Source organism: Monopterus albus, unplaced genomic scaffold (assembly GCF_001952655.1).
Source record: "Monopterus albus unplaced genomic scaffold, M_albus_1.0 scaffold369.1, whole genome shotgun sequence".
In the NCBI taxonomy this organism is placed as follows: Eukaryota; Metazoa; Chordata; class Actinopteri; order Synbranchiformes; family Synbranchidae; genus Monopterus; species Monopterus albus.
The window spans coordinates 29,849-55,028 of NW_018128249.1; the positions used below are offsets into that span (position 1 = coordinate 29,849).

At 40.9% G+C, this 25,180-nt stretch overlaps 1 protein-coding gene across 1 annotated transcript in view; it reads left to right on the top strand.

The window, feature by feature from the left end:
- The first annotated feature begins 5,577 nt into the window (after positions 1-5,577).
- Positions 5,578-25,180, top strand: part of LOC109951190 (zinc finger SWIM domain-containing protein 6-like) — a 44,616-nt gene continuing 25,013 nt past the window's right edge. Inside the window, exon 1 of the mRNA XM_020585519.1 lies at positions 5,578-6,399. Within this exon, the coding sequence (XP_020441175.1) occupies positions 5,973-6,399 (427 nt within the window). The 5' untranslated portion in view covers positions 5,578-5,972. The remainder of the gene's footprint in view (positions 6,400-25,180) is intronic.

Below are 25,180 nucleotides of genomic sequence, written 5' to 3' on the forward strand. Positions count from 1 at the left end.
ACATATATGATGGATGGATATCTGATTAATTTAAATTGCTGCATGACGTGCCAAGAGGTTCTGGGTCAGTATTCTTTTACTCCTCCCTCCATAACCATCTCCTCTTCTGTCTCTGTTTTACCCAGTGGTGGAAGAAGTACTCAGATCCCTTAAGTAAAAAGTACTAGTACTATAGAGGGATTACTGAACAAGTATACAGGGCAGAGGCCCGGGGCTCAGGGGGTCAGAGGGGCTCTGGTCTTTGCCCAGAATGGAAAGACTAGGTGCTGTTGGACCAGACAGTTCTAGGGACTCCCCCACTGAGGAGCTCCCCCGAAAACACACCTTCAAGGGCTTTTTTTTCTATTTGTACCACCAGTAGAAACAGTGAAGTGATGTAATGCTAAGCCAAGCTTAGTGATTAGACAACAAGCTTAGCATTACACCAAAATTATATTACCGTTAGCTAATTATATAAGGAGCCACTAACCTTCTGCAGAGGCTTTCACCAGCAGTCGGCAGCTCCCTGTGCCACAGACGGTGGATACCCCTCGCTATTGTTTACACAGCTAACACTGTGCTGCATTGGCTCAGCGTTTGACCAGTCAACGTACACTTACGTCACCCATGGCTCCTGTTGTGCTGGGAGAGTAACTACCTTGAAGTAGGAGCTAAAAAAGCCCTTAAAACAACGTCCTATTGTCATTCTCACTTCCTGCAGAGTGGACACACACAAAAGTGCAGACTTTCTCCAGCAGCTGTAAGAACTATGAAAAGATTCCTCTGGTCTGATTCAGGTCAAGGGACAAAACTGGCCAGGTCGTAGCTTTGACGTTTTTCATCTGTAAAACCTCTTGTGTGATTTCTGTAGTGTGTTTGTCATTGACATGGTGAGTAACACTTACAGCTGAGTTCAGAGATGTGAGAAGTTCAAATGAGCTCAGATGTGCATATGTTTACTTTCAGTGGAATATTCATAGCCCCCAGATAAGAGAAGGAGGGAAGGAGCACAGTGGGGGAAGGTAAAGGTGCAAAAGCTGCTCTTTCTTTTTCTCGTTCTTGCCACCTCATTCTCAAAGCTCTTTACATCCATTGGCTCCATCCTTTCTTCACTTTTCAATTTCTTTTCTCTCCCTCTATCCTGTCTGGAGTGCTCTTTATCCCCCAGTCCTCAGTATTCTCCCACACCCTCCTGCCCCAGTCTCTCGTCTCATCCCCTCATCCCCACCCCTCAGAGCGTTTAGTGATTAATGCGAGTTTTAATTGTCATGCTCACTTTTATGCTCATTAAAGTGTATTATGCAGCAGTTAGGGTATTAAAGTTCAGCCAGAAATTTCATGCATACTGATGAGAATGCAAATGAGCCCTAGCATGAAAGGATACTAAGGTTTGTATTGTGCATGTGTGCGTCTGATTATCCCCAGGAGTGAGCTAGAGTGTCATTATCACCCGCACTCGTCATCTTCGCAGAGCAGAGAGAGTCCATCCAAAGAAAACACGTTAATGGAAGCCGTAAAGCATCCTTTATGCATGAATACCTGAATAGTATGTAACTTACGATGCTCTGTGTTGCAAGAAATGCTGCCTGAGCTTTATTCAGTAAGATGCAATAAATTTACATAGATTTACAAGAAATATACATACAAAATAAAACTGCAAAGGGTAAAATTATAGGTTTAGCATCTAAATCGCCTGTGAGATTTGTAGCCCTGCCATGTAGTGTATGTGGTGAGAGTAATGAGTTTTAAAAAGCAGCTATATACAAGCAGCTTGAATGGTATCTAGTAATATTACTTAGGCACACGGGTGTTTTGAGCTAAATGCTAATGACAGCACACCGATGTTGATCAGCTGTAATGTTTAGTGTTAATCGTCTTATTTTGGTATTATCCAAAGATTATTTAAGAGCACTAAGCATCGAGTTTAAAGAAGGCTGAGTTTTATAGGTGATTTGTCATAAACTAAAGTTCAAATTTTGACTTGACGAAGCCACTAAATGAAAAGTTTAAAGAGCATTAAGGTGCATTTCTCACACAGTCTGCTAACCCAAGAGACAGTGGGATAGGATGTGGTGTCTCTCAGCTACAGCTAGGAGAGATGTCACTTCCAGTCCCATATTCACTGGGCTTATCAGACAATGTGAGAAATCTTTGTTAAAGAACCTTTACGTTGACGATCTATTTAATAGTTGTAGGGGTTTCCCTCAACATTTCATCCTCGTGATGGTACTAAAAGCAAAGTCAGTCGGATTTGCCCTCTGTGGGCTGTGACTGTATAAAACTTTGTGGACCAACCAACAGACTGACTTTTCATAAATGTAGCTAGCATGGCTGAAAAAAATGAAACAGCAGCAGCAGCATGGTTTATTAACTGAGGCATCTTGATGAAACGTTTGTACTCTAAGCAAAGAAGAAGATAAGAACCTTATCAACATAATGATCCGCTGAAACTGAAATGTAATACAGTGATAGTGAAATTCAAGCGGCTACCCAACAGATGAACACAAACTCAGTTGCTAGAATGTGAGTCTGTCTTATTCCAGGCAGTGTGTCATGTTGTGGGTGTGTGTGTGCTGGCGTTGTCTTTTCTCAGCCCACCTGCTGTTATCACCATACTGTCTGAATAGGCTCAGTCATTACTGTGCTTCTGCTGTGCTGTCTGCAGGGGAAAATGAGACAATAGTAAAGATTTTCAACCAGGGGGCTTAAATCATTTACACAGCATGGAGCGAGTGCTGAAATAAGTCTGCTGATAACTCTGTCCTGCAGGAGCAGTAGGTGGTACTGTAACCACAAAGAGAAAGATGGATCAACTCATTACAGTGACAAACTGGGTATTTATGCATGAATAAAACCGCTTAAAATCGGATCTGAAGTGTTCCCCTGGCGCTGAGCAAAAGGAGATATCAGACATTGCACGTTATTGTTTGAAACAAAGTTTTATACTGTCGGTGTGATGTTCAAATAAATGGGTTTGGGTTTCAGCTTTACTAGGTGTTCTGGAGCCCCTCGACAACAGGCCCGCTGCAGATTCAGCACAGGAACCACACTTACATGGTTTTGGGACGCCTTCACTGACACATTTATGCATCTGTTGAACACCACATTTACTGTCGTGTCATAATGCATTTCAGTTTTAACTGTCTAGGTCACATTTTTCAATTTAGCTCTCCCTCAGGCAAAGAAACACCAGTGAGGCCAGATTAGCTGCTCCTTTCTTTAAGCTCCATTAATCAGTATTTTTCATAGTAACTCCAATTTTTCCAGTGCAGTGTTTGTTTAGCAGCAGCTGTTTGTCCAGAGGTCCACACAGTTTGTAAGGTGACAATACAAAAATATACAGTATGGAGATTATATTATTTCAGAATTCATTTGTTTTTTTTTAATATTTTATTCATAATTTGAATCTGCAAATTAACTTAAGATAAAGTGGAGCAGAAGTATAAAGTAAAAAGTACCTCAAAATTGTATGTGGATACTAGAGAGCTGCTTTGTTCCCCTGTGCATACAAATAAGGAAATACTTAAGTACCTCAAAATTGTATGTGGGTACTAGAGAGCTGCTTTGTTCCCCTGTGAAATTATTGCTCTTCAAACATTAGTGCATGGATTCAAATTAGAAGGGTATTGGAAGATGGTAATGAATGTGGACACAGCAGCCCTGTTGTTTCAGCCACAGCATCTAGTCTGGGACTGTACCTGGGACTGAGATGAGTGCAGCTACCAGCTAATAAAACAAAAACCTATCGCTGAACCCCTGGGGACAACTAACAACATAACCATTGTCCATAGTGAACTCTGTCCATTGGCCTAGGGTGAGAACATTTGTGCAGAAGTGATCAGGATCAAAGACCCTGTTCACACCTGGCTTCTACATGCATCCTGGGAAATCCGAACACAAGTGGCCGGCTAAGAGAGCACGTGTTCACACCTGGTATTAAAATGCGTACCCATATGCCTCCTGAGTGATCGGATCTGACCTCCTCTGCTCTATATGCAAATAAACAAATACATCATTTCTCCTTGTAAACACCAAATGCATTTTTATTTTAACTGTTGGCCAGAAATAACAAGAGGAAGACGATCAGCCATACAAATACGAAGAAGAAATCAAATCAATATAGAAGTCTGTTCCTTAATGGACTGACTCCTGGTCCCAAATGGAGATCAGGCAGAGTGTCTCCTGGTAACTCCATCCGTGTACGTCCATTGTAATGTTCTTTTTTTCTTCTTTTGAATACTACCTTCCACACACACAGGGCTTTATTGCACACAAATGAGTAGCTATTTCCACCTAAGCCAATGATGTTAGTTTAGTAGGCAGTCCCTCAATCCATCCCAAGACAAATTCATTGTCAAACTAGGAAGAGAATGTGGACAAATGTGCCCCAGACCACCTCCGAATGTGTGCCAAGTGATCAGATTTGAATCCGTCCTGGAGTGTGTTCACACCTGCCATTAACACTGGCCACTTGTCTTCAGATTCCCCAGGACGCATGTTAATGCCAGGTATGAACAGGGCCAAAGAAACAGCTACACCCTTTCTGAGGCCATTATGTAAATGAAACCATCTGAAATGTTTAGAAGGGACATGTGCCTTTGGTGGAAGTGATAGCAGGTAAACGTTTCCCATTCAGTTCAATGGGAAGTGTTTCAAAGCCGGCAGGGTGTTTGAGAAGTGAGGAGTAGTGGTGGGGATCATTGTTTGTATTACCTGTACCACCTGTCCCTCTGATGTAGCCTGCACCATCTGTGCTTTGTCAATGGATGTTTTATAAGACTGGAGAAATAATGTCTAAGCTATATGGTTATAGTTAATGTACTGTAACAGACTGCCTTATGTATAATATGTTTCTGTGTTGGGGGGGCTGTATCCCCTCAGGGTTGCCATAAGTAGGAAGTGCTAGTGGAGTCATGCTCTGGGTATGTTGTGGAAGCCAAATAAAAAGTCGGAAACTACTTCATCTGCTGGCTGCGTTTGTTATTTTCTTTATTGCAGCGTAAAGTTGAGCCAACGCAGTCGCTCAGTTACAGTAGTTAACACTGGTTCCACCTTTACCAGCTGCAACATCAAATGGGATGTACACAATAATGCATCAGTAATTATAATTCAGTATTATACATTAATGTGAAATGTGTCATTCTGCATAATGAGTACTTTACCAAGTATATTTTGATGTTAATACTTGTACTTTTTATTCAAGTAACATTTTGAATGCAGAACTTTTACTAGTATTGTGTATTTTTAAACCGAGATAATTCTACTTTTACTTGAGTAAAGAATCAGAGTAGTTCTTCCACCACTCCTGGTTCACTTTTTGTCCTTCATTGTATTTCCTACAGCCCTGTGACAGACCGGCGACCTGTCCAGGGTGGACCCCGCCTCTCGCCCAGTGTCAGCTGGGATTGGCTCCAGCCCGACCCTGTTCAGGATAAGCGGTATAGATAATGGATGGATGGATTTGCTACAATGAGCTGTGTTTGCTCAAACGGGCCCACATTCCAACGGACTTTAAACATCACACGGGGCGGTGCTGCGTTCACTGCCCCCTCCCCCCAAACCACGAGGCTCCGGTGTTGACAGGCCGATCACCGCCCATCGGCACACAGTTCAGTCCGGCTTCTCCGGTCTGACACCAGACAAAGCCTCGTCTCTCCGTCGGTAATAAACGTAAACGAACACCGTTACAAACACAGCCTGGAAGAGAAGACGGTCGTTACTAGGACTCCTAGGTTTCTAACGCTCTTTAGTCGGGTTTTGAGCAGCCGTGTGGGAATTCCGCCCTCACGGAGCTAACCGGACAGACCCCGCCTTCGCTTCATTTGTCAACAAAGGGGTTTGACAAGCTCGGAGAAGCCCAGCCTCCATGTTGCCTTAAAAGGATAATTTGGCCATCCACGGCCAACAATCAGACCGAGGGGAACCTTTTTCTTCTCTCCGTGCCGTTCATATGGTGCGTTGACGTCCTCCGTCGCCCTTAGAGTGGAGTTATCATGGCGGAGCGTGTGCAGCAGCCCCCGGCCAAGCGGCTCTGCAGTAGACCGGGCTACAGCGCGACATATAGGCAAGGCCAGCGGGCCGCGGGGGCGCCGTGTGGCGGCTCGGCTGCTACCCAGGGCGGATCGAGCAAAACCCTGAGCCCGGAGTCTCTCCTCGATATCGCGGCGAGGAAAGTGGCGGAGAAGTGGCCGTTTCAAAGGGTAGAGGAGCGTTTCGAGCGGATCCCGGAACCCGTTCAGAGGCGGATCGTGTACTGGTCTTTCCCGAGGAGCGAGCGGGAGATCTGTATGTACTCGTCGTTCAACACCGGCGGGGAGGAGATGGGAAGTAGCGGGGAAAGCAGCGACGAGACGCGGCTGCCTTTCCGACGGGGCATCGGTCTGCTGGAGAGCGGCTGCGTGGACAACGTATTGCAAGTCGGTGAGTGATGTTAAGCAACCGGGCACATCGAGTCCAAATTCAACCTTTCCTACCAATTAATCACCCAGAAAACAACAATATAGCCTCTGTTAAATATCAAGTATGCGAATGACGAGAATAGTTAGATGTAGATAAAGTGACAGACTTTCACAACAAAGGCTGGAGGCGACAGTGGCTTTAAATCTGCTGGGTGCCTGAATGGGAACGTGTGACTGGGGCATTTAAACCCCGGGTTCCTTGGGGCACTTTGGTTGTATAATGTTGAGTACATAGCCTAATGTAAGTTTATAAATTAAATAACAGCCAAGTCATGGCTTTAACAAAAGAGGAATTCCTACATTTCCACATCATAACTCCACCACAGCTCATTTAGAAACTTTAACAAAATAAAGATAAATGCCCAGATCGACAGTCTGCTGCTGGTTTAGAGGCAAATCTGTGAAACACAGCTGTGTCAGTTTGTGACAGAAAAGTCCCAAGACTTTTTATAACTGGTTTGGGGTCAGATCATGGGACTGACATTAGAAAGTACCTTAAACCGCTTCATTTCTTTCAAATCCTACCATTATATCAAAATGACTGAGTGATTTAAAATGAGCATATACTAGCATTAAAGTGTAGTTTTCATCTTAAGTATCACAATTTTTGAGACCTCACACTAGATAAGAGGTTTGTAATCAGAAGCCGTTAAAATGCAGTCTGGCCTTTTTAAAATCCATTATAAATGATTTCATAAAACTGTTGAGTAATAAGGGAAGTGCTCGTGATGGGTTGGGTCTCAACTGACACACATTACATTTGAATGAGTTGTTCTGTGTGACACGCTGGAGATGCTGAATAATAGCTATACATGCACATTGTGTCTTTGTCTGGCTGCATAGTTTGATCAGTGAACACATTGTGCTGCAAGGAGAAGCCACTAAATGCAAACTACTGAGTTGGAAAGCAGTCAAATATGCAGCTCCATTTTAATGATGTTAACTATTTAGATCTGCTGGTGTGGCAATATGTTTTTACTGGGATGTTTTAGTGCAGAATCAAAATCACAAAGGTAAATGGGTTCTCCTAGCTAATGGCAGAAATGAGAGTAGATGTCACAGTTGCCTCATGTTGGTTTGTTTAAAACCCACTGAAAGGCAGTGTGTATTTTTTCTGTGTGAAACCAGAACAGGCACCTCTGTGTGCGCTGAAGTGACGGCTCCCTGTGCATGACAACGTTTCTCCAGCAAGAACGCGAGTCAGTCACTCTGCAACATTTCTTTTTTTGCCATTTAGTTGCATTTTTATGTGTTGGTTGATGCGTTTAGTTACCCGGCACAAACATTCCTATTGTGAGTTTGGCACTTTGTTCCCATTTTCATGTTCATTTGTGTCTTTCAAGCTTCCTGTCGCCTCCAAAAGGAAGGCAGACAAAAGCATCTTTTCACCCCCTTGTTAAGTTGAAGAGATTTAGAAGGAGGAAGTGTATTGAGCACAACTATTCTTTTAAATGGGCCATGATTCACACCAGTCTACAGCCAATTGGTTCAGGTTTTTGTGTGCATCTGTATTTAAAAAAAAAAAAAACGACAACAGAGAGTTGGCTGTGAGGGAAGCAGACGTGGTGTTAGATTGAAGAGATAGCTCTCATTGATGAAGATGGTTTTCAGTCTGCAGCCTTCATCACTGCAGGGTCAGTCTCTGAATGTGTTGTAGTCGTCACCTGTGAGTTCACCAGAGCCGGGGCGCCTTCGCAGGACTGTAATCCCATTACTCTGCATGGTTAATTTGAATTGTAATGCAATCTGAACACTTGAGTTTCTGCATGACCTGTCCCTCTTCCCCCCACTTTTAAATGCAGGAGGTTCATGTGGCCTTTGTGTACTCACTGAAGGGCCACCGGGAATACACACTTAAAGCACACACCAGCTTCTGTTCTGCCAAAATGACAGGGCTCCATATTCCCACATATCGGGGAATGTTTCTATGGGGAAGAAACTAAATCTGGGTTGTTTTTCCACAGAGTGTGTGGTTGGGGGGGTGCACACTCGTAGGGACGGTTTCTTGGCTGATTGCATCCTAGCCTGGAATTTGCTGGAAAGGTAGAGCCAAGAAGTGATAAATAAAAGATGCAATCTCCCCACGTGTGGGCTGTACCAGTGCAGGGGGGGAGGTTGTGCAGTAGACCTTGAGGAAATTAATTGGCACACTTTTGCTTTGGACCTCCCTCTTACTCCACAACAACCCCTCACTGTTAATCAGGGCAAAGATGAAGGAAGCATTTTCCTTACAAAAGCTAACACTACTGCTTCTCCAGTTTAGACTGGAGAGCAACTTTATTCCTCAGTTGTATCCAGTAGTTGGACAAGTCTCTTCCAGTGACACTAAAGGATAACAACTCAAGTGTGCTGCTGTTCCAAATACGCTCTTGGCTGTGGGCGGCAATTTAATATAAGGGAATCTAGAGTTAAACCGATTAATCACTTTCCAGGTCATTATTGCAGCAAATATGTTAATCGTTTGATGTTTCTTTGTCTTACATTACAGTAAAGTAAACATCTTTGGGTTTTAGACTTTCTTTTGGGCCAAAAATCTGAATTTAAAGGCCTTACTGTCATTACAGGGGATTTTTTTTGTTTTATAAAACTCATTATCAATTAAGAAAGTAATCATCAGATTAACTGATAAGGACAGCAGTCAATAGTTGCAGTCCTAAGGTGGCCTGAAGGTTCTTGTCTCAACTTAACCTTCACCAACTAAAAGAATCAAACATCAAGAGTGCTTTAATTTCCCTAAACCTTTGAGTGAGCTTCTGAATCACATAACATTGAAAACTTTTATTGATTAATGGATAAAATGAGATTTAAATATACTGATTTTAAAACGTATATGCAGTCAGTATTAAAGGAGCATACAGTAAAATATAATCAGAAGTATTGGAAAAATGTTTTTCTTTAAAGGAGTTTATTTTACATGGTGTCACTAACTAAAACGCAGACAGACTCTGGTAATCAAACCCCCAGAGAAAGGTGTGACACCATTTCTCGATGAGTTTCAGGCTGAGTCGCAGCTGAGAATTTGAAAACCTTTCATGTACTTTGGTTTGTAGGAAGCAGAAATGCATCATGTGTGCAATGACGGTGACTGGTACTAAGATTTCTTGAGGTATTAAGGTTCTAATGTTGTGAAATGCTAGAAAACAATTTGACTTTTAATTGTGGCACAGAAAAGTTTAAGAAGTGCTGTTGTTGTCATCAGAAGTAGCTGTTTGCCAGGCCGTGTTGACTGCTGCTGTGTTGACATTAAATGTATCATCTCGAACATGACGTGGACGTGGAGCAGTTCATACACATCAGTGCGTGGGGATGTTGAAGTATAGGTTTGAGCTGGAGTATAGGCTGCAGTTGCATGTTGAAGTATAGGCTGTGGTGTTTGTGTGCACTGAGCACGGTTATTTTAGCTACGTTTACCTCAGCAAGGAAATACGTGGTTTCTGTATATACATATATATGGTGAGAAAACACATGTTGTAATTTGTTTTTTTGTCTGTATTACTAGATCACGTTTAAGCTGCACTACAAGTTTAAGTTCATGGCCTTGATGTGCTTCCATCTGCTGTATTAGGTCAAAGGTCATGGAAGCATCAGCACTGTTCAGGGTGTGAATCAATTCCTCCTCTTTCTTCTCTTTACAATTCTGATCAGCCAGGAATTAAAGGAACTTATGAAGGAATAAGGGCTGCAATTAGCAATTATTTTCATAAGTGATTAATCTGCAGATGATCTTCAGATTCCCATCATCCAAGAGGATGTCTTCAGAGGTTTTACTTTGCCCAACCAGCAGTCCAAAACCCTGTGATATTTTCTTTATTATTAGGAAAGACTGCAAGGCTGTGGCCAGTGACTACAATTATTTACCATTTATTAGAACAATTACAGATGAATTTCATGTCGAGGTTAAGATTTAAAGGTTTTGACCTGCACAGGTAATTATTTTCATTATTGATTCATCTGGTGATTAGTTTCTTGATTAATATGTTAAAATTACTGAAAAATGTGCATTTCTTCAGCAGCCCAAGTGGCGTCTTCAGATTCCTGATTTTTTCTGACAAACCCCAGAAATATTTCAGCTTGCAATGACTAAACATGATAAGCATGGGGAGGCCTAAGGAGGAACCAGAGAATATTTGGCCATTTTGCCAGAAAAATAAGTGAAATGATTAAGCATTTATCAAAATAGTTGGTAATGAAATTAAATGCTGGTTTCAGCTCTAAAATTCCATGCGCCTGTTCTCTGAGTCATAATAACTCAGTCAAGTTCCCTAGGTTCAGTGGGACGTATACTTGGATAACATTATGTCCACTGTCTCACAAATAAACATTAATAAGTCTGCTTAGAAACCACAGAAGACAGATGCTCATTATAACTCCAGGACCTGCCTGAGAATCATCAGTAATCCAGTGAGTGTTGTTTGCACATCCATGGGTATGGTACAGACAGGAGCTGCTAATAGCTAATTCAGCATACTTTAATTATGCCAATTTGCCATAATGTAATTAAATTAAGGCTAAAAACATGGTGTTCAACTTGATAACTCACTGACCCTAAGGCAGCATTATTCGTTTGTTTACAGCCCCCACATCTCCCAGATTGTGGGAGCTGTAGCTACACAGCTTAGAGCAAATAGACAAACAATAACCAAATCCACATTGTCATAAATTGTGTTGTTTTGTGATATTAGAGGGCTGCTGATTGTCTAGATGCTGTCTGAGGTGAGAGCCAGGCTGCCAGATGTTGAAAACCACAGGTGTAAAATAACATTTTTCATGGAAATGGAAAAATAATTTAGTGTGTGAGCTGCTTCCTTGGAAATGATCATAACTGAGTTACAGGCCTGTTGCGTTCCAGTCAGAAGGCTGGTATCACTGCAGTCTGTGGAGTATGGCTGCACGTTCAGGGTCTTGTGCCTCTGAGGTTTTCCTCACATTTCATCTTGTGATATGAGAGGTGGTTGTTTCTGGGGTCAGACGTTGGTTCTGGTACTGCTGGATGCTCAACACAGCATCACTACACAGTGAATTCTTGCTGAGTTTCTCTGGTGCGCTTGTGTAATCACTGGCATGAGACCAGCCAGAGACTGGCCAAAACTTTGTTTGCCCTGAGAAGGACATTCTGACGCGGTGATCGTCTCATGAGGTGCAGTGTCCTAAGATGGTGCCTCCTCCTGCACTCAGCATTATTTACTCATTTGCAGTGGTGGAACAAATACTCAGATCCTTTAAAGTACAGGGACAAATCCAACATGTAGTAGTCCTGCTTAAGTAAAAGAGCTGATATTAGTAACATTCAAGACAAATGCTATTTCAGTCATGGTGGTTTCCTTCAGGATGCAGCTCAGTACCTTTTGAAGCTATGTCAAATCTGTTGACACCTACTAAGTCAGCTAGAAGTTGTTCTTAGTTGCAAGTCTGTAGCATTATGTTGTCTCACAGTAGTGAATTTTCCATGAGCCATATAAGTGTGAACATTATGGATCTGGATCCAGATCAGACTTTGGTGTGTGGTAGATCTTATGTGGATGTTATCGTGTAATTTTTGTCTAAGCACTGTGTTTGGAGTTAGAAGCAAAACTTTTGATCGGCCCTGTCTCACAGTGGTGAAGAGTTCTTTAAAAACATTCCTGGATCCAGATGATAATCCGTTTCAGCACCAAGATTTAATGGATTGCTCTGTGGACCATACTGTACCTCTCTAAAACATTTCAGCCAAATCCATTCATTACCTTTTGAGTTGTGATGTGTAAAAAACAAACAAACAAACAAAATATTCCAACCAACCATCAACAAATATCTTTTGATATTTGCACCGTTGGTCAGACCAGACAATTAATCAAGAACATACTCAGCTGTAATTGGGACGAGATGAGTGATCACAGTTCTGTGAAAAACAAACATCACCATCCTCTCGCCATTCAAAAGCTCCATAGGAACAGTCTGCACTTAATTAAATCTCTCATACTGTGATACAGTACATATACTTTTAATGGATAAATTCAGTACAGTACATTTAATTAAACTTGAGCTAAGCATATCAAAACACTCATTTGTTCTCACACATGCTGATACTTAGAAGAAGCCTCAGGCCTTTTGTATACACTGATCCTGTACACACTGGCTGCCAGTTTGCTCTGCCATCTGCAGTTTTATGCAGAATCGATGAATCGTGCACACCTACTGAATGATGCAAAGCTTTGTAAGTAAGCTGAGGGAGAGCGCACGTACACACACACACAAACACAACATGCTCAGCCTTTTAGGCTGTTGATCAGCGTTAATGGTGTATGCATAGCACCTCAATAGGCTCCTAGTCGGCAAGATCGATTTTTACTGGAGCTACATCAGGTGCATGCTTTGGAACAAACGCTTGGCTGAATTTCACAGAGAGCAAACATTGGCAAAAATTTGTATTTCGAAAAATGGTTTTACACTAGAGTGACCGCAGTTATATAAATCTAACAAGTCGTACTGTAACAGGAGGTAGATGTTCAAGTCTTTGTTTTCTTGTAGTAGCTGCTGGTTGAAATCTTGGCGTCCTGCCCAGGTTATTTCCCAGGTCGGTGTCAGACATCACAAGAATGTGACTACATTGTTCATTTCTGCTTCCACGTGTTTGAGTGTTTTTTCCTTTTGTCAGCAAATACTATGAAAAGACACAAGTGAAAAATACTTTCAGGCTTCTCTTTCTAGTGTGTGGCACTCAGTCCAAAGCCCTTTGGTTCCTTATGAAGATGTAAAACCTTTTAAATGGACATAGTTTTCTTATAATATCTAGTTTTCTTTGTTTAAAAAGGCTCTAATTTCCTAAAACAGCAGGGCACTTTAGATTTGTCTTAGCAAATGTTACTCAAACAGGAGGAAACTGTGCATTTGGTAGGGACTATTTTCAGTGGCGGATTAATTCACCTTTGGTGTTTAGTGAGCATTTGTGGCAGCAGGATGATTATGTGGGACTGAGTATAAATAAACTACACTGAATAGTCATGGTTGTAGAGCTGAAAAGAATCGATTGACAGAAAATTAATTTTTCAGTTTTGATAATTGTTTCCTTCATTTTTCAAGCTAGAAGTCAAAGTGTTCTGTTCCCAGGTCCTACGGTTTGAATGATAATATACTGTCAGACATAACCTACAATTTGGGCATTGAGAAGTAAAAATGGGCGTTTTTCACGACTTCTCAAGAAAATGGTCTTCAGAATGATCAATAATAAAAATAATTGTTCATAGTAATGAAGCGACAACAGTGTGGCTCACTGATGTGCGTTTAATAGTTTTTGGACAATAATGGAGCAATAATGGCACAGAAAAGAAGATGTATTATTAGGCTTTGGGTGCACACAGTACTTGTTAGTGGGATACGTTTGTTGTTGTTTTTGGTCTTTTCATCTGGTTTAATAATAACAAAACGCCTGAATGTTACCAACCCTATTCTTTAAAGTTCTCAGGTGAATAGTGGTTAAAATTGGCTCTTAATCTCTCACTACACCTGCTCCCAAATGGTTTAGGAATCTTTCCACATCCATCCATGTCTCCCTGATCTTCCTCTGCTGTATCCCTTCATCATTAACCTTCAGCTGGAGGGAGAGAGAGGCGGCGGCGCAGGGCGGTGGATGGAGGAGGGGAAGAGCTAGTTTATTTTGCCTGCCCTCGGTCGGCTCAGTAAATCTCGATTTGTTTTGCCATGTAGTGTGTCTAACATGTCCTGTGTCTACATAATGCTGGAGACAGTATGTACAGCTAGTGTGCAAGCACCCGGGGCTGCAACTATCAACTATTATTTTCATTTTTCCTGGACAACGACTAATCAGTTATAAAAATAGCTGCTGGATTATTTTTCGGTTTATTGAATAACCAATTAACCGATTTATGCCGGATTCAAACTACATGATTTATGCCCGATAGCAGCTCAACCCAGCAGTCATAGGGTGTTGTGAAAGAAAATGGGCATCGAATGTGGCAGCCAATCATTCTATGTCATCTAGTGTATCATAGCAAAATGACTGGGATGCCTCACAACGTCCTGACACAAAGTCTGTGACGTGACGGGGTGAAGCTAACCAGTAGGAGCACAGACTGCTCTTTCACTCACAACACCAGTCACTACCACGGTGAGACAGCTAACGTTAGCATAGTGGCTTTCAGTCGGCCTTGTGAAGTACCCTAAGGGCTAGTTAGTTTTCAGTTTTACTAGTGGCTTAAAACAGTTTTACCTCAAGTTCTCCTTGAAGGATAGACGGCTCGTACAGCCTTCTTCATGCGACCCACGGAAGTGTTCACATTCTTTTTTGTTTTCTTTTTTATGCTTTTCCCAACACAAAAAAACCAATATCTCTCTCTCACTCACACACACACACACGCTGCATCGGACACCATTCTGTGTTCTTGTTCCCGGCATGAACTTCTGACCACATCACCCAAGTCGTGAATGACAGCAGGCTTTGATTTGTCTGGTACAAAGTGCACCCTGTCATGTCCCTTGTCCAAGTCACGGCAAGAATTTTTGACTGTAATCATAAAATTTGACACAGTGACCATCTTATCTGACAAACTGTGTACTCTGGTGTCTGTTTCTAGGGATGTGTGGGGAGTTTTATTAAGCCCTCTGTCTCAGCCAACACTCGGCCCCATGAGGTGGTCCCCTTCACACCTGCACCCTGCAAACAAAGCGCTTTAGTCAGTACCAGGTGAATCACTGTGAGCTTTTCAAAAGGTATCACCACCAGATCTTGCCGAAGGGCCTTGGGTGACGAGAGAATGAGAAGGCAGAGCTTTAGTCTTTGTAGAGCAGGCAGCTCACGCCTCCCAGCCCGAGCGTTAATCAGAGGCTGCTTATGAGCAATGTTTACCTTATAATGGGAACCTAAAGGTGTCATCCATCAGATGCCCTTACCTTATAGCTCACAGCCGGAGCAGTTTAATGAAGACTGATGATCCTGTCCTCTCCTGTCCTCAGACAACAGGAACACCCACACGTTATAGCAGTTAAAGAAATCTGCATATATATAAAACCTTTGGTGTTTGCGTTTGTCGACTTACTTGTTCATTCTTCTAATTACCAAAGAGGAAAAAGGATTTATAACGTTACTGTGAATTTGTGGATCAGAGTGATGACATGCAGTAGTTAGTCATTTATTTACTGGGAGACTCCTTGTCTCCTTTTTCATCCTTTTTGTCCTTCACCCTCCTTTGTTACCTTTCTTTCATCCTTCTTTATTTCCTTCCTTTCTTATTTCGTTTCACCCTTCCTTCCTCCTTTCTTTCTATCTCCCTTCTGTTTTTCCTTTCTTTCAACTTTTCATTCTTTCCTTGTTTCCTTTCGCCCTTTCTTCCATCCTTCTTTGTTTCCTTCACTCTTCCTTTTATTTTTCAGTCCTTCCCTCTTTCCTTTTCAGAGCTCCTTCCTTCATCTTTTTTAAGTCTTCTTTATCCTTTCACTTTTGAGTTTTTACACATCAATTTGTTCTTTCATAAAATGTTAACCGTTGCTTTCTTTTACTTCATTTTTTCCTTATTTCCAACTGTTCTTCATCCTTGCAGCCTTTTTCTTCCGTAAGTGATCTGTCTCTTTTTCACGTGTCAGCTCCTCCATGTAGTTTCTTCCAAAGTGTGCTTTTGTTGTTGTCCCCACACCAGTAGTTGATATTATCAAGCAGTGGTTTTATGCTGTTTGTTCCACCTGTGATTACAAACTGTGTTAGCGTGTGACTCCACATTGTTTATTACAGTTTTATGAAGTTACAGGACAACCTGTTGTGCATGTGGACCCATGGAAGACAGCTTGCTAATGCTAGCTCAGCCCCTTGCACAGAGTACTGAGTGTGCAGGAGCTGCTGGTGACTTATAGAGAAAGCTAGGATAACTAGCGCTCTCCTTCTGAGGGGAAGCTAGTTAGCCTAGCCTCAGAGCAGGGCGCTACAGAATAATATACTTACAAGGGTGAGAGATAAATATCAAACTGTGGGGAAAAAAGCCTTTCAGTTTGTTTTGTGTATTATTTTGAGGAGGAATGTTGCAGTCTACTAAATATGGCAGACAGATCAGTTTTTGTCTGCTGCTGTTTCTGTTTCCATTACACTTTGTCACATTTTGTTTTTATTGATACACTAAGTTTTCAGTGGAAGTGTGGAAACTTTTTTTGCAATATTTCCTGCATTTCCATTTAGGCTTTTAAATGCACAAATTGCAAATGTGCATAAAACAGTATAAACACTGAGAGCAGAACATTAACATTGTACTAGCTTCCACTTTCTGCAGGAAGCTATCCTGGTGTGCTGACTCCCAATTTTTAAGTGAGACACAAACTTAATGGCATGACTCTTCTCAAACATGTTTTTTTTTTAAAGTGACAACTGTTTTAATTGTAAGTTTATATCCTCTGAAGTATAAATATCTCATAACAAGCATGGAGAATTCAAATTAAAGTAGGACGTTTCTGTTGCAATGTGTCTGTCCTGCATGTGAACCTGCTCTGCCAGGTAACGCTCCTGCCGTCTGCTCTCAGTGTCTATATGCCTGTGCTTGTCAGGCCTGAGGAGAGAAGTCATCATAGTGTTTGCTTAGCCAAATTCACAGAGTGCCCAGACTGTGTCACATAATGCAAACACATCAAACCCACCCCCACAGTGTTGTTACAGGACTTAGAACCATTCACTTCCTGCCTCCTCCTTCAGCTCTCTGGGATCCTCTCTCCGGTTTCGGTTTATTATTCTGCCTCTTTGCATGTTCCACCTTTGTACTTGCCTCTGTATTTGTAATAACAAGCAAATGATCTTGTTCACCTGGTCCAACTGTAGCTGTAGGCCTTTCTCCAACCTCCAGCATAGCTCCCTGAGTCATAGATGTGTCGCTGCCTGTGGTTGAGTGCCTTAAAGCCTCAACATGTACAGCATGTTCAAATTTAGACCAGTAAAACCAGGTTTATGGGCACATCCTGAAACCTATTTAATAAAGGATCCACTGTCTAAAGACTTACAAACTGTTGCACAATCGTGGTATGAAAAAAATTCCTCAGTTTCCTCATGATGTCATGCTTTGATCAGGGATAATAATTAAATGAAAGCAGAAACATTTAGTCAGTTATTAATCAGTTAACACGTTACCTCTCACACAGTTATTCCAAACCTTACCTTGTTCCAGCTTCTCAAATGAGATTTGTTGCTTTTCTTTGTCTTATGTCATAGTAAACTGAAACAAGCTATAGTGAAGACATCATCTTGGACATTGTGATGGATTTTAGTGTTTTTTTGTCATTTGTTAGACCAAGGACGACTCTATCCAGTCAGTGTTTCTTTAAATGATATCCTCAGTGTTGCTAAACATTAGGGCAGCATCTCTAGATTACTTTTCATCAGTTAATCTGAATGTAGTCTCAGTTAATGCTTTGTTTTGCTATATAACAGGGAAGACAGCACAAAACATCAGTCACAGTTTATCATATCCCGAGTTCAATTTCCTAAAGTGTAAAAATGAATAAATTACATCTTAAAAGCTGGAACAGTCAAATGTTGGCCTTTTTTTTTTTTACTTGAAAAATGAATAAAGCAAATCAGTTTTCAAAATAGTTGCACTGGAGGGAAGTGATTTATCAGCTGATTATTTTCTTGATTCAGTGATTAATCATTTGTTATATAAAACATAAAACAGTGATAAATGGCTGTATTATCATTTAACACCAGAAACAACAGCTAATTCTCTCATTTGAAAAGCTGAAACCTTCAATTGTTGGCATTTTGCTTGCAATTCAAACTGAATTCAAAGTAATTATCATGATAATTGGGGATTTGTTTTCTTTTGCTCGACTAATTGATGAACATCATAAACGCTTTCTGCCTTGTGAACAAAACGGAGCACATTTAAAATGCAAATTTCAGAATCAGTTTTCTCAGCATTGTAATTGTAAGAGGAATTTTAATTTCAGTGATTGGATGCTTCACACTGAAATCCACCCTGGGAGTTGTAGTTAATATCTAACCTTATACAGACAAGGCTTTTTATCAAAGAGCCAGAGATTTTCCGATTCTGTGGTTAATCTTTTCTTCTAACGATTGAACCTGGTGAGTGTCGAGCTGGTTCAAGCTGTGGAAATGCTTCAACTGTGTCATTTAATGGGACTTTTACACCAGAAGCCTCAGTCCAGAGCCAAACAAGACTATACAACTGTCTTCACATGCAGAGTCAAACTCAGCATGATAAGCAAACTGATCTTTATATGTAAAATTGCTGCATCTGTAATTGAGATAATAATGAATACATATGATTCTGCTCGACAGTTCAAGGTGCTAAACCGGTACCTCTACAAAGTTTACACCTCAGAGACGACACAAGCTCTCACAAGCCCTGCAAGTTTGTTTCTACACATAAAGGCTATGCCCACATACAGGTTGAGTCATTATTTTCATCTGTTAAATATGAGTAATATCATGATGGAAACTGGCTGCACTCAACGACTGTATCATCTGGGCTTTAATACAGTTTAAAGCAGGGTGGGGCGGCGAGAGAAGGCAGGATGATCAGATGAATGTATCAAACCTAAAAGCAGGGATTTTGTTGTAAAATGTCTTTTCTTATAGATTGTTGACACTGATGCCTGAAAGCTTGAGCAGCATTTGAAGCAGCTCTGTGTGGAGCTAGTTTGAACTACTTTATATGCAGTTAGCTAAAGTCCAGTGGTTGTCAACCTCGGGGTCAGGCCCCTCCACAGGGTTACCAGATAAATCTGAGAGGTCGTGAGACGGCTAATGGCAGAGGAAAGAAGGCCAAGTTCAAATCCTTTTTCAGTTTCTTTTTACTTTTTCTTAATCTAGTAGAGTTTTGTGAAATATTGGACCATTTGTGCTTAAACAATTTAGCTAAATTGAAACGTTTACAGAGTAAATTTGGCCTTGGGTGGAACTGATAACAACTCATACACATCTGAAATACGACAAAACGTCCCAACTAGACAGTGCTTTTGTAAAAGGCCAACAGGTTTGGGAATCACTGGTTCATTCTTAAACAGTGCATTGTGTTTTATAAGCTCATATGGTTTTTGTTATGTAAACATCGTCATGTCTAAAGTATGTCTGCAATGAAATATGTCCATCAAATCGCCACAGAGCACAAGGTGGTGTCATAAAATGTCATATTTAGTTTGAGAACAACCCCCCCAAAAATTACAATCGTGAAATAAAAAAAAAAACCCCAGCTATTTAAGCACCTTAAACTGTCACATTTTTCTTAAATAGCGAATTTAATTAAAATAGTTGGTGATGAATTTTCTAATTGACTAAACAGTTCATCTGCTGATCGATGCAGCTTAGTCAGCGTGCTTGTGCAGATTTGGGCTCCGGGACTTGTTGCTCCAGATAGAACTGAACAATCCAGGCCTTTGTTAGATCACGTGTATGTTCAGTGTGTCGAACAACTAATCCAACAACATACCCAGGGCTCGTCTTTGACTCGGACTGACTGAAAGCAGCCGTTTAACTGTCGGCGTGCATATCAGAGGGAAGTGTACTCTGCTGCAGCGTCACAGAGGAGGCGGGACCCCTCACTATCAAAACAGGATGCAGGTCACGTCTTATCGTGGCAGAACATCAAACCAGATTTACACACCCTCAACCTCCTTTCTGTTTGGGCTAAACAGACAATAGAGCTTGCTCAACGTTTCTGGGGAAGGAGTTGCTCAGCTTAGACAGTAGCAGTTTTGACTGGATGGGAAGATACTGTGATCACGTTGAATCCTCCTAATCGAGCTGCTCGTGCTTTGTTTATCCACACAGATATTTTGGCTTGTCTCACCTTATCTGTCTGTTTCTGTATACACCAACTATCTCCTTCCTCTCTGCATCTCACATACCAGCTGGAGCTGGCTTCCTGTTCAGCTGTGATGTGATTCGTCATGGCACCTCACACTTTCTGTCCATCCTCACCATGACACGGTGCTTCACACACAAAACATATCTGCTCAGACTTGCAGATATAATCCTCCTTTCTTACTTTGATGGTGAATCAAAATATATCTGTAGCCTTAGTGAAATACTGTACATAGTAATCCAAAGTAATCCAAGGTAAACAAAGCTTGTGTAGGAGAGATAGGAAGCTAAAAACATAAAGGTATGAAACTAAATTGCATTAAAATTAATAATGTCCATAAAACCCCTTTAAAAAATAAATGGAGAAAAAAAGAGATGAAGCAGTTGTGAGAATAAATAGACAAATGAAAATAATCCTCAGCTGCTTCATCTTAGTAGAAATAAATGTGTTAAGTGAGAAATAACCTGATAATATCTGGGTCATTGTGTAAGAACAGGACCCAGGTCACATGATCAGAATTGCCTTTTACTTTAACACGGCAACATTAAGGAAGTGAGCCCTTTTGGTTCTCGCTTTATGATGTCTCTAGCCTTGCTTTTATAGATGTATGTATGCAAATGTAGGGTGTGACTAGTGAGATAAGAAAACACTCTGTAACTGGTGTAAAGTCAGCTTTACTAGGCAGACGCTGTGTGGCTCTGCTTCAGTGACGTTCTTTGCCTTATTAGGCCTCAGATGTTGTTAAAAATTAAAAAGACAGTGAAAACACAGGGGTGCACACCCGGGGTTTTGTGCCAAGTTTGACAACACTCTGATATCATTTGCATTTTCTACTATCTAGCATTGCTATCCCCAAGCTGCTTTAACAGCAGTCTCACCGCATGCATGCACGAGACACACACACACACACCCACCAGGGTTGTCAGGATGTTTGTGACCTCAAGGAAGAAACTGCCACTAGTTCAGTGGTCAAAGGTCGCAGTGGTGCTCACTGGGAAGCTCTTGTTGGCTTGAGCTGCAGCTGTGTGTGTGTATGAGTGTGCATATTTGTACAGACTGAACTCTACATATTTCCTACATAATGTCTCGGTTATCATTTTATACCTCAGCACCTCCTACGCAATTTATGGCCTTACAACATAGCTGTGGTTTAGCATACCTAACACTGCTTCAAGTATACTCGAGTCAGTGCAAGCTAAAAATACAAGTCTTGTAGTTTTATTTTGTACATTCCACATGACCACCTGCTTCCTTTAATGCCATTGCAGAGACTTGAAACTTGATGGAGAGACATGATGCATCCTTTTTTGTTGAAGTTTGATTGTAATAAATAGATTTATTTATTTATTTATTTGCACTTTTATGAGTTTATGATAGTAAAATGACAGCATTTGGGTTTTGGACTTGGATATAATAAGAAATGTGAATACATCAACTTGAGCTTTGGGAAATTTTCTTAATTTCTGGCCTTTTGTTTTTAGAATAATTAATAGTTTTGTCAGGAAAATAATGAGCAGATTAGTTGCAGACCCTCTGGAAAGCTTTTCACTGACCAGATATCAACAGTCAGATGTCAGGGTGTCCTTGAACATGTGATAATGTAACTTGGACAAACATTTAAATCTGACCAAGAAAGTTCAGACTTGTCTTTGGAAATAATTTTATAAGAAATAACTGAAGGTCCAAGCACTCTTTTATTTTAAGGGCTTTCCACCACAGTCTCATGGTCTTCCTCAGCACATGCACTACATGAGAGGGTGGAGCTTGAGTTAAGACTTGTGCTAGTATTTCTATTTCCTTTCATTTGACACATTTTTGCATATTCTAATTATTTATACAAAATTAAAAATCAAATAAATCATGATTATTATAGATTAATCTACCTAGCAGTGTATAAAGTATTTAAATTCGCCCCATCTTTACAAGCTGAAACAGCATATTATGTATTATTCTAAAAAGGACTCTTCTGCAAACTGACTATATTTTGATGCTAATACCTGTACTTAAATAACACTTTAAATGCAGAACTTAACACATAATATTTCAACACTGTGGTATTGATACTCTAAGTGAAAGATCTGAGTGCTTCCTCCACCACTGATAGTAGATGAAAATGTGCTGACCCACACACTCAAAGATGACTGTTATCTGTAGGACTAAGTACATTAACTTGTCTGTGGCAGAGTACAGACTACAGTCTCGGGAGATGGGGATCCAGTGGAGGGAATTGCTGACATTAACTTTATCCACTCATTTCCCAACGTATTTGTTCCCACAGTGTTTACTTCTCCCATCGGCTTTTTGTTGGCCTGCTGCACTGATGTGCTCTCTGTTCCCACATTAGGAGAGGCTAGCTGCTTCTAGTCTTTATGCTAAGCTAAGCTAGTCTGCTGGTGACTGTAGCTTGTATAATAATTGAATAAACATTTTCTGTTTTAACTTTTTAATTTCAAGGGAAACTATTATCAACTGTACTCACATCTTTATGGTAAAACAAAACTATAGCCATCAGCCAGCTAGCGTAACTTAGCATAATGGTAGCGCTTCTCTGTTCACACATTGCTATTCTCACACTTTGGTTTTTATACATATTAAACAAATTTGATATTATTTGTTAGATAGTGAACTGTCCTGGTATAGGGATTTTCTTACCTTTGGACAGAGCCAAACTAGTTGCTTCCAGACTTTATGCTAAGCTAAGCTATCCTGCTGGTGGCTGTCGCTTCATAATAATAATAATAATAATAATGCATTTGCCTTTTTTTTTAAGTTTTCAAATTTTTTTAATTTAAAGGAAAAAATAAATGTCCTCCATAGTCTTATACATGATAAAAAGAAATTATAGCCAGTTAGCTTAACTTAGCTTAGCTTGAAGACTTGGAACAAAAGGAAAATGTTAACACTGCTTTATTCACTTGATTATACTAATTCAATAATATTTGTTGGGTATTGAGCTCTAGAGGTGCTGGTAGGTGGATTTTCTTATGTTTTCACCGAGTCAGGTTGCTGTTACCCCCTGTGTCCAGTCTCTGTGCTAAGCTAATTGCTCACTCCTGGTTTCAGCTTCATATTTAATGTACATGACAGTGGTATCAGTCTTCTCATCTAGCGCTAACTAAGCAAGTACTGCCCAAAAATGTCAAACTGATCCTTCCATGTGTGTGATTTAGGGAATATTCAGAGCTAACACTGCTCACATCTTGGAAAAGAAAATCTAATCAACTCCAATCAGGTCAATGCCTAAGCAAACACTAAAAGCTTTTATTAGATTTTATTTATGTATTTGTGGCATTCTTGAGCTCAGCAGCAGCAGCAGCAGCGGTGCAGCTAAATGAGGATCTCTGTGGAGATGCTCTGTGCTGTTTCTCTGGAGTGGGAACAAATGCATTTGGAGAGGAGAGGCTGACCTGCTGATGGTCCTCAGAGGCTAAACAAATGACTCTCTCAGAGCAAATCGGCGGCAGAAAGCACTCACACAAATGCTTTTAAATGGGGGAAAGAGAGAGAGAGGGAGAAATCCTCTTCTGTCCCTTTAGGAGCTTGTTGTCAACCTCCGAGGGCCATTATTTGTCTTAGCAAAGGCACAGTGACGTACAAATGCTGTGAGATTGAAGCTGCCTGTCCACGACCCTTCATGGATGAGCTGAATGTAAACGATGGTGGTTGTTTTGTGAGTTATCCTAAACATTCAAGCCCAAAATGAACTAGTATCTTTCTAGAATATTAAACCTTTTAGATAGTCAAATTATAGCCATTTTAAACAGACATGCCAAAACATTTGCAGACTCTAGTCTCTTAAACATGGGAATTTCAGTTTTTCATTTAAACTGAATGTCTTTTGGTGGGCAGGCAAAACAAGACATTTTAAAGACATGACTGATATTTTTTTGTACACAAGAAAAAAAAAAGCAGATGAATTGATAATGAAAACAACCACTAGTTGCAGCTCTAGACTTATCGCTCGCCCTACTTTCCTACACATAACACCTGCCTTCATAACCCTCAAATTACATAACATGCCAGCAGTAGCAAGCATAGCATGTCTGACTGTGTTGATAGCTGCGTTAGTAATCAGTTCATGTTCTTTTGCTGCTTCCTGCTCTGATAGAACCCACTGAGAGGTTTCTACTTGTGTGCTTCTACTGTTTAAAGGCTCAACTCTCTTTCTTGCCACAGTCATTCTGAGTGTAGTGACCAGTTTCCTCCCAGTGCTCGATATACAGGCCTCATTGGAAATTAGACAGAAATGCCAGCCTAGATCCCGTTTTTATCCGATTGTGAAATGGACACAATGGCTTCAGTGGTAGGTGCTGGAGGAGTCTTTTTCTTATGACAGTGATGAAACCCTTTGCAATTTCTCATGCGCTGTAAAGGCAGCCTCTTGTTTTCTGACAGACCTGAGGAATTTCTGTCCACTTAGTTCAAGAAGACGCTTTCATCCTGTAGTATTTCAGTACAGTTAGCCATTTCTAGAGCTCTGCTTCTAAAGCAGGAGACAGGACTGGAGGGAGATGCACACAGGTGGCTAAATTATGATTTCATTTATTGTAGTTGCAGTCTTGTTTTCCCTAATTACACCAGAAGTCACAGTAGGACCCTCTGCCAGAGAGAGAGAGAGAGCATTGATTAGTATGTACGTAGTGTGAGGAGCTGTTGTTGGCGATTGCTTAAGAGGGACAAAGATTGACCCAGTTCACTCAAATCCTCCTTGACCACATTTTGAGCTCACATGGAGGTGCATCCTCCATCTCTTTACCACACACACAGACACACACATTAACCACCCTTCCCCTTTACACATGACATTAGTAGTGGTGGCTCTCAAACCCATTTGACTGCTTAGATAAGATAGATAATCCTTTATTGTCATTGTAACCCCCCCCACCCCCCCTCACACACACAGGCATATTATATTTTAGCAGCATTGAGTGTGGTAACTGCTGTTGGGTAAAA